At 51.1% G+C, this 9,352-nt stretch overlaps 1 protein-coding gene across 5 annotated transcripts in view; it reads left to right on the forward strand.

The window, feature by feature from the left end:
* The window catches only part of LOC148221958 (serine protease inhibitor Kazal-type 5-like), a 105,909-nt gene extending 96,878 nt beyond the window's left edge, over positions 1 to 9,031 (forward strand). For 4 of the 5 annotated variants that reach the window (XM_088173956.1, XM_088173952.1, XM_088173953.1 and 1 more), the window contains 8 exons: positions 316 to 446; positions 1,029 to 1,101; positions 1,584 to 1,645; positions 2,475 to 2,556; positions 4,848 to 4,975; positions 5,342 to 5,405; positions 8,348 to 8,400; positions 8,799 to 9,031. In XM_088173956.1, the coding sequence (XP_088030082.1) occupies positions 316 to 446; positions 1,029 to 1,101; positions 1,584 to 1,645; positions 2,475 to 2,556; positions 4,848 to 4,975; positions 5,342 to 5,405; positions 8,348 to 8,353 (546 nt within the window). In that variant the 3' untranslated portion in view covers positions 8,354 to 8,400; positions 8,799 to 9,031. The remainder of the gene's footprint in view (positions 1 to 315; positions 447 to 1,028; positions 1,102 to 1,583; positions 1,646 to 2,474; positions 2,557 to 4,847; positions 4,976 to 5,341; positions 5,406 to 8,347; positions 8,401 to 8,798) is intronic. The other variant, XM_088173955.1, reaches the window with a different exon arrangement.
* The last annotated feature ends 321 nt before the right edge of the window (positions 9,032 to 9,352 follow it).

Raw genomic sequence — 9,352 nt, forward strand, 5'->3', positions numbered from 1 at the left:
TCATTGCTGTATCGGTCACATCACTGGCATGCTTTGGATAGCCCAGCCAGGAGAATAATAATTAGTGGGACCATACTAGAAAACTCCCAACACGTGCTGTGCAGGCAGAAGGACCCGGAATTTTTCTGACTCACTCCTCTGTTTATATGCTAAGTGGCTGCTACTGCACACCCTCTTCTCTCACCCCCACCCAGACTCTCCTGTGATGCATTTGTGATGGTTCCATGCTTTCCTGGCAGGAAACCCCAGGTTTCTAAGGATCTGATCAATAAGGCAAGGAGGACAGAGTGCCCTAACCCTGCCCTCCTTCCGCAGGATGACTGCAGCGAGTTCCGCTCCCAGTTTGAGGCTGGTGGACGCCTGACCTGCACAAGGGAGAACGCCCCTGTCCGGGATGCCTCTGGCAAGCAGCACACCAACAAGTGTCTCATGTGTGCTGAGAAGTTGTGAGTAGCCCTTCCTCACAGTGGCAGCAAAGAGGGAAACCTCCAGCTGCAAAATTCCTTCTGCCTGTCAGGCTGCATCTGGGCAGCCCCTGGGAGAGTCCTGACTCCCAGTGGCCCTCTAAGAGATGCTCTGGCAGTAGGGCTCCTCTTCCCCCTTCCCTTTCAGCACTAAGGGCCCAAGGGCAGGTGAGAAGCAGTGTGGAATAGAGGAGGAGAAGCAAGGTTGAGAGAGCAGCCCCTTTCCCAGGGGACTGTCAGGCATGGGCAGCTCCTGAGGAGTTTCCCACATGTGTACTTTGCTTTCCAGACGCTCTCTCTCTCTACTCCCATAGAGCATATGCAGAAGCAGACCTGATATGAAAGCAGCTACCTGGAACCAGGATGTAGCATATAGTGGGAATGGTGAGGAGAAAAGGAGAAGTTTTAGGGGTGGGAATTAGGAGCAGGACCACCAGGAACAGGGACTGTGGATGGGGAGGTGTTACCTAGTGGCATGACACTGGCTTACAGGGCAGCCCAGAGTGCACTGTGGCACTCACACTACCACAGCACTCCATTTTTTCTCCTGTTCTTTTCTTCCAGCAAAAAGGAAGCTCAAAGAGGGGGTGGAACTGTCCAGCGCAACAAATTGCCTCCTTCAGAGAGGACAAAGCAGGTGAGATGGAGCTCAGAGCCCATGCAGAACTCGGAAAGATCTGTGGGATCTGAGTGGCCAGGAACTGCCTGTGGTCAGTCTGGGGTGATCAAGGTGTATTTAGGATTCTGTAGCCAGCTAATCACTGGGGAGACGTTGGTTGTGTTGCAAAGGCTCCCTCATTTGTGGGATGGACTTGGGTGTGAGCATACAGACTGGACATGTTTGGACCTTACAGAAGGGCCCCTCTCATTTTCCCAGTGATGTGATGCTATATGGGAGACAAAGGGCAGGTTCAGATTCCCCATAATCCTCTAAACCCTCGGATGATAACATTTGGTGGGTATGGAGTGCATCAAACCTGATACTTTAAGAACACCCCAGTAATTCTTTGGGTCTGGGAAGATGAGGGTGCAGGGCAGGGGCTGCTTTAGCTTTGCTGCTTCCCTAGTTGCATTAGAATTGTTTCCGTGGTTGCTGAGTGTGTTCTGCCCCTTTTGCAGAAGAACTGTGGTGGTTCACGGCAGGGTGTAAATGAGAGGCGTCCCTTCTCATCGGGCAGAGGGTGAGTTCAGCTGCACCTGGGGTGGCCTGTCCCCACACACACCACCAGTCCTGGCACTGCTTTCTGCCCCCTATCATGTACATGTATTTTTAGGGGTGGTTAGGAGATTAATTGGAGCAAGAATGGTTCAGCAGCACAATCTGAGGTGCAGCAGTGCATGTTGTGCTGTTTGGTGCTCACTACAGCACTTCCCACTGGCTGAGCTGGTGATGGGAAAGAGACACATACTGGGAAATGTCTCTCATGCAACCCTTGCTCCATTTTGGCCTTGAGGTTCTATGTACAAAGCACCAGTGATTGCTGTGCTCAGAATCCCTCTCAGGACACTCTGTCCAGCAAAGTCTGTCTCCTGGCAATGCACACATGTGTGCCTGTCCCTGGCTCAGAGGCAGAGCCTGGTGTCACCACGTGCTTTCTGGGCACTGCTCAGGCAGGACCTGTTTGTTTTGTAGCTGTTGGCCCTGAGCAGGACTCAGCTGCTGCTTTTCTGGAGCACGCTGAGATTTCTTGACTGGTGCAATTTTCTTTGACTGGTGCAATTCCTTCGTGTCCCCCTTCCATCAAGTATTGCCAGCAGGCACAGGGCTGCAGAGCCCTGGGGTGATGGTGCATTCACACTGAGCACAGGGCAAGGCCATGTCCTGCTGTTGGCTTCCTCCCTTGGAGCATGAGGCTGGGGGTTTCTCCCCCTCTGCCACGGGTGGGTGGATGCCACAGTGCAAACAGCCCTTCAAGAGCTATGGGGGTCTGCTGGGAGGCCGGGTTTGCACTCTGCTCCCCCTGTTTGGAAGGAGATAGTGATGAACTGAATCTCTGCTCTCTCTGCTAGCCCACAAGTTCAGCGTGGCAGGAACTGCAACCGGTCACCCGGCCGCAAGTCACAGAGCAGGGACACTGAGCAGGACCCGACGGTAAATCCACCTCGGGGGGCAGCTGTGGGGGCAGAAATGGGGCTCCTGCCCCTGGGGTGGGGGCAGAAATGGGCCTCCTGCTCTCGAGTGGCAGCTGTGTGCTGCCAGAAAAATGGGGACCTCTCCCATGGGTTGCTCCTCTGCTGGCGCTGAGCCACCCCTGCTCCTTTCCCAGCAGCTTTTCCTGTTCTTGCTGTCACCCTGGAGCTTTTTGCTTGGCCCATGTCCTTGGAAGGGTTTGAATGAGTGAAAGCATCTCTAGCCTGTTGAAAACCTCTGTATGACCTGGCACGGACACAGAGGGAAGGGCTTGGCTCCCTGTGGAAGCCCCCCAGCTGTGGGGATGTGGGTCTTGGGCTCAGGTTGGAATCCTGCCCCACATGGAGCCAAAGCAGAGTGCTACCCCTCTGGCTGAGATAAAGGCCATGGTCAGAGCAGGGTGGTGGAGCTGACCAGGGGATGAGGACAAGTTTGGCAGGAGGAGGGAGTGCTAAAGGGGGGAACAGAGTGGTAGATGACAACCGTGTATGGAATAATGTAGGAGGAAGGTGGGGGTGTCTGCTCTCCCTTCTCATCAGAGGAAAATGGAATAGTTCCAACAAAGCTAAAAGTGGAAAATGTGAACTAATAGGAGAAAATAAGTTACCGTAAAAAGGGCGGCTAAACTGTGGATCTCGCTATCACAGGGTGTTGTCTAGAGGTAGGATGACTAAAAAAATACCTGATGTTTTAATTCCTCCAGAAGTTTCATGCAGTAATTTTAAATAGCATTTTGGAAGAGACAGGAAACATGTTTCTATGGGCTTGGAGGGACCTTACTACCAACTGCCTTAACTCTCTCTGAAGCCTCTGCAGCTGATTGCTTTGAGAAAAGAAGTATTTGAGTTAAAAAACAATGGATAGTTCAGGTACTGCAGTTTTGATGCATTCCAGAGGAAGCATTAGGTGTAATGAGGCCGGTCTGCTTCAGAGCTCAGTGGTATTTCCTGGTAGCACCGGAGGGGGAGTGGATGCTGATGAGCCTGACAGACCAGAGGTGATTCAGGGAGCACATCTGCTCCTCTCCTCTTTCCAGGGCCATCTGTGGGTTTTGGCACGGACAATTCCCAGAGCCAAAGGAGTGGTGGCACTGGCTGCAGGCACCTGTGAGGTGTGGGGCTGCTGGTGGGGTGGCCTCCTGCCCTGGGCTGTGGTGCAGGCAGCAATGTCTGGTGCGTAGGAAGGCATGCAGCACAGGATTGCAGAGGTCAGCATTGTCTGCTCTCACGTCACTGATAATTACCCAGATGAGGGAGGAAGCAGCACATTATGGAAATTAGCAAGTGACGTTTAACCAGCGGGTGCTATCACAGCGCCCCAACCTCACCAAAACTCTGCTGCCCGGCGTGAAATCCTCCTTCCCTGGGGTGCTTCCTGCTGCTGATAAATCATCATTTTTGTGCTAAACGCTGCATCTCCAGGTGGAGAGGGAAGCGGAATGTTCTCTCACACCCTTTGCAGCGTTTGCAGCGCATTTCGTAGCACTGGAGAAAGGGGTTGGGAGCCCACCAGTCGCTTCTTCGTTTCGGTCTTTTTTTTTTTTTTGGTTCCTGGGGCTGAGGAGGGGGCTGTGCATGGCAGGGAACAGGCTGTGCTATCCCTGACCTCTGCTGTTGGAAATCCGCTATGACTGTGCAAACACCCGCTCCGCTCGCAGGGTGCGAGAGGCTTTTTGGGGATCCCTGCAGGTCACTCCTCGCTCTGTCAGCGTGCGTGCCGGCTGTGCCACGTGTGGTTTGGAGGGAAAGCTGTGCCTAAACGTTCCCGTAGCCGTGCTCGGGAGGAAGCAGGAGGGCAGCCCTCATTTTAGTCATCGCCGCTCGTGTCTCGGAGCGCGGTGGGCGTCAGGAGCGCTGCGTGCCGCACCGCCCGCGGGCAGCGCCAGCCGCTCCCGGAGCTCTCCCTCCCTTTTGGGTTTCATCTCAATGCTGGGAGGTGAAATGGTGTCAGCATGCTGATAAGCAAGGCTAGGTACAGGTAGAAGGTTTTGTCTTGGGGATGAGCTTTGAGAGAAATAAACCTTGCCCCGGGATGGCAGTGTTGGGGGCGGGTCAGTGAGCAGGGACACGAAGGCTCTGTCCTCCAAAGCTTGGCTGGTCCAACAAAAGACACGATGTCTTTCCAAGTGTGGCCTGGCTGGATGTGATACAGGATCCGTGCAAGGCTTGGTTTGTGAGCCCTAGGAAAAGCCCAACGAAAAGCAGGGTCTTGGAAGTGAACCGGCACCAAATGTGATTTCTTTCTCTCTTCAGCTGGACTGTGATCGAATTCTGCATGGGGTAAAGGGTGGAAGGATTTTGTGCAGCGAATCCTCACAACCAGTCTGTGGCACTGATGGGAAAACATACAAAAATGAATGTGACTTCTGTTCAGCTGCCATGTGAGTAGGTGGAGAGATTTCAGTAATACAGGGCCATCCACCATTCCCGAGTGTCTTTTGCAGAACAGTGTTTGTTTTGATACATCATGACTCACTATCAAGTGTGTCCTTGGTGCTTTGCTGTTAAGCAAACATAGATCAAAATGCCTGAGATTAATCTGATGACAGCTAATTAAGATACACAAGTTGCCAGGGCCCCCTATTCCCTCTCTGCCCAATCATGAGATTGTTTGGGGAGTAATAAATGCCATCACATTGGAAGTAGCATCAAAGCATTAAGGAGCCCACAGAGAACTGTCATGCCTGTGGCTGAGAGCTGTGGCACTGCAAGTGAATAATAAGCAATGTCTTGTCCTCCCTTTGCAGAAGAGCTTCAAACTTCATCACAGTAAACTATCGAGGCGAGTGCCGAGAGCCTGCCCCTCAAGTGGTAAGCAGCAAACCACAGCTGGGCTGCCAAACATCAATCTCTGCCTTTCCCCTGGTGGAAATTCCCCATTGGCACCGTCTCAGCCTGTGGTGACCTGATCCAGGCAGCCACAGTAGGGAGTGAGGAGTGGCTGGCACCCACCAGTGCCCCCTGTGCTCTTCAGCAGGAGCTGGGTGTCCACACTGTGACCTCGCCGGCAGGTCAACACAGTTAGCTTGTTCCTTCAGGTAACAGTGGGCTAATTAAAGGCATTAATTAGCCTTAAAAGCCATTAAAAGCTGCTCTCCAGCTGCTCTTCAGCCACATTGGCTGGGAAGGAAGAGAGGTCTTGAAGCTTCTATTTCTATTTTATTTTCTTCCTGGAGTGGAATGATGCCAAGAGGTGAAGGAAAGAAAGTACCTCTTGGCAGTGTGTAGCATTCCACTTTAATCCAAGTGCCTGTTGGAGAGCCAGCCTGGCCTCTGCACCTGTGACAGGATCATTAGAGCCCCAGGAATGGATGTTCATGGTCCAGATGTTTAAATACAGGTTGAGACTTGGATTTAATGCATAACCTGGGTATAGTCTCCATGTTTTGCCTAGGCTGTGTGGTAGGAGTGTGATGTGTCTGAGAAAACTACTGACTTTCTTCTTGGGACTTTGATGGAGCTAGAAAGACCAGAACTGTATAAACCATAAAGGGCTTGTTCCCTAAATAATATCCAGGGAGATGGTTGGGAAATTAAGGTTATTCACTAGGTGGCACACTTTTGGGAAAGGTCTTGAGCCTTGACATCTTGTGCAATCCCACAGAGCAGATGAGTTAAACATTTCTCAGCTGTGCTTTGTCTTTCTACCAGTGGAAGCTGGACAGCCTCCAGCTCTTGGATTTGCAGCCAGTGCCTCCCAGTTTGTGACTGTGCACGGGATGTCCTGTAGCACCTGGGGAGGACTGTCCTCGTTGGCATGAACTCTTGAGAAACTGAATTTTCATCCCCAGGGAAATAGATTGGTTCCCACTCTAGAGTTTATCCAAATCCAAATATTGAACCTACCAAAGAGATTCCTGGGAAGTTCTGAGTGGGAACATTGGCTTCTGAGTATGGGTGTGGTATACATGAGTTTGTAGGCACAGTGGGGTGTGTGGTATGAGAAAACCATCATGCCACAGTGTCATTCCATGCCTTCCTCTGCTCAATGCCAGGACACCAGCAGATCCCCCAAACTCAGTAAACCTGACTCCTTTCCCCCTCTTCTCTAAAGCATCAGAGTGCTCTAAACTTTACTTAAAGTCAAAGAAATTGCAGTGCAGAGAAACATTTTTTCCTGTGACAGTACTGGAGGCCTCTGTGTCTCAGTTTTTAGGGAGATGGAGCTGCTGTTGGCCTGTGGGCACAGGGAGATGAGGCACTACACGAGTCTGTTAGTGACTATGTCCAAGACAGTATGAGACTGGATATACTGTGCCAGCTGAAAAATAGAGAGGATTCCCAAAAAACTATGCTTGGTCTGGAATTCCTTACTGTTTCACTGAGCTATTACATCTCTCAAGCCCTTGCAATAAGAGGAGGATGCCATTTACTGTGGAAGTCTGAGAGCTTGCAGCTGTGTTAAGTGTTCCAAGGAGAGATGGATGCAATTAGAAGTCAAAGTCAAGCTTTTTTCTTGAGGCAAGAAAAGCTAAAGCCCCCCTGCACAATGATTTATTCTTTATGTTTATTAAGTCACCTGAAGAATTGGGCTGGAAATTTATGGGAGCTTATAAACAATGTACAGGGCAATGTTATTTTCAGCACTAAAATTCATGCTCACTTGCAGTATAATGAATTTTTCTTTCTGCTGAAGATTCAGGCACTCAATATATGCTACTAAAACCTGGAGGAAAGCAGCTCCAGCAGTGCTTTTGGCATCAGAAATGGGTTTAGAGAGTTGCAATATGCAGAATGTGAAATGCTTTGGAAGAAGATAAGAAATTGTTACCCAAAAATTGTAGTATTTCCTTGAGTTGTATTTTTAAATTACCCATGTAAGAGTGCTGGGTTGCCTGAGAAAAAGGTGTGTGAGAGCTGCCTCATCCCTTTGCAACTCAGTGCCTGCAACCACTCCTGCCTGCAAAGCTCTGGGTGTTTCTGGCAGCTCTGGTGACCATCAGGGGAGGATGCTTCTGGGAAGGGTTGGGAGCAGTGTGGTTTGAGAGACATCTGACACTAAAGGGTGTATCTGGGCATGGCTGGGCTGGAAAACCTTGCTGCAGAGAGAGCCCATCCCCACTGGCCAGAGCTGGGTCTCGCCAGCTTCCCTGAGAGCTCTCTGCCATAACTCAATTCCTTTGATCCTGTTTTGCTCTACTGATGACAAATATAGGTCGGCATCGTGGGATTAGATATCTTTTTTTTGCAAGTTAACTGGCTGGTAGGTCCTGCAGGGCTATGTCACGTGGATTAATTGATTGTGGGTCTTTCCAGCACATCTGACTTTTAATGCTTCATATCTTGCAGTTCCTTTGCTTGTTCAAAGGTTTTTCACACTAATCACCTGGGCAGTAGTCACCAGCCTGCCCACGCTGGTCCATAGATCAGGGGAAAAAAGGGGTTATCCAGTTTCTCCTTTTCTTTTTTAAGGCTGTTTCTCAACAGATAACTCCCAGGTTTGCAATGGGCAAGTCCCACTTCCCTTACAATGCTCTCTGTTTGCCACGCTACTTTTAAAGGGAGGGAAAGAAGAAAAGCAGGACCTTTCCCAGATTAGAAAATAGGTGTGGAAAGCACCTATCTCGAGGCTGAAATTAGTCTTGCTTTCCCCAGCTGGCAGTGGCCCAACCTGCCTGCCCTTGTGCCAGGCTCTGCTGCAGTTGTTTTATGTGGCACTGAGCTGGCCTGAGGGGCTGTCACACCGATACCAGTGTCACTCAGAAGTGCTAAAGCTTGGGGCTGGTCTTATTTTTTTTGCTCTTCCTTTCCAGGAGTAATGGAGTTCAGAATGCCAGCAAACACCAGGGATCAGCTGTGACCAAAGGTATGGACAGAGAGAGGCAGTGACTGAGCCCTGCTTGGCCAGCCTGTCCTGTGGGGCTTGTGTTCCACCTTGTCCAGACAAAGCTGCAGGGCCAGGACAGGGTTCTGCAGACTTATTTCTCTCACTGAAGCCTTATGATGGTGGGGCTGAGCCTCTGGGGACTTGAAACAGTGGGCTCTGCCCACACCTTTCCCCTGGCTCTGTTTTTTCAGCCAAGCTGTTCCTGCAGAGCAGGGAGGATGCTGGCAGAGCAGACCCCTCTCACAGGGAGGCAGGAATGGCCCAGAGCCTCTGCAAAGCATGGGAGCATCACAGATTTAAGGTTTCCTCATGGTCCTTTCAGGTCCTTTTGCTTTCTGGGACTACAGTAGTAAACTGTCTGCCCTCTGTCTCCGCAGAGCGAGTAAAGGAAGAGTCGATGTCGAGCATCAGGGGAGCTGCCGAGTCCCCAGGACTGCCAGAGCTGCCTTCATCCCCTTCTGCAGCACATGGGGCCCTGTCCTTGCCCAGGTGGAGGGCCAAAGGCTGTGGGGACTCAGTGGTGCCTTCCCAGGTCTGCCCTGTGCTGCAGTCTCTGCTGCCTCACTGTGTCTTAACGTGCTTCTCCAATAAAGATAACTCCTCAGCTTCATGTCACTTTTCTTCACTCAGCCTCAGGGGCGGGAGGGACACACGAGTCCCTGCTCTGGCTTTGCACCATGGGCTCCTTAGGCAATGAGCAGCCTGAGGGGCACCAGCTGCTGTGGATACCTGGCGAAGATGTTGGACCCAAGGAGGAAGAGTACGGTCTGGGGTTTTGTGAGGAGGGGTCAGGGTCTCTCTGGCTCGTTATGGGGTCTTGGGTAAATCACTTCACTGCCCTATCAGCCCTTTTCTCCTGCCTGTAAAACAAACATTAAATGATACTTACCTACCTCAGAGGGTTGTTTGAGATTTGTTTGGTTTACATTTG

Source organism: Sturnus vulgaris, chromosome 15 (assembly GCF_052056855.1).
Source record: "Sturnus vulgaris isolate bStuVul1 chromosome 15, bStuVul1.hap1, whole genome shotgun sequence".
NCBI classification, from domain to species: Eukaryota; Metazoa; Chordata; class Aves; order Passeriformes; family Sturnidae; genus Sturnus; species Sturnus vulgaris.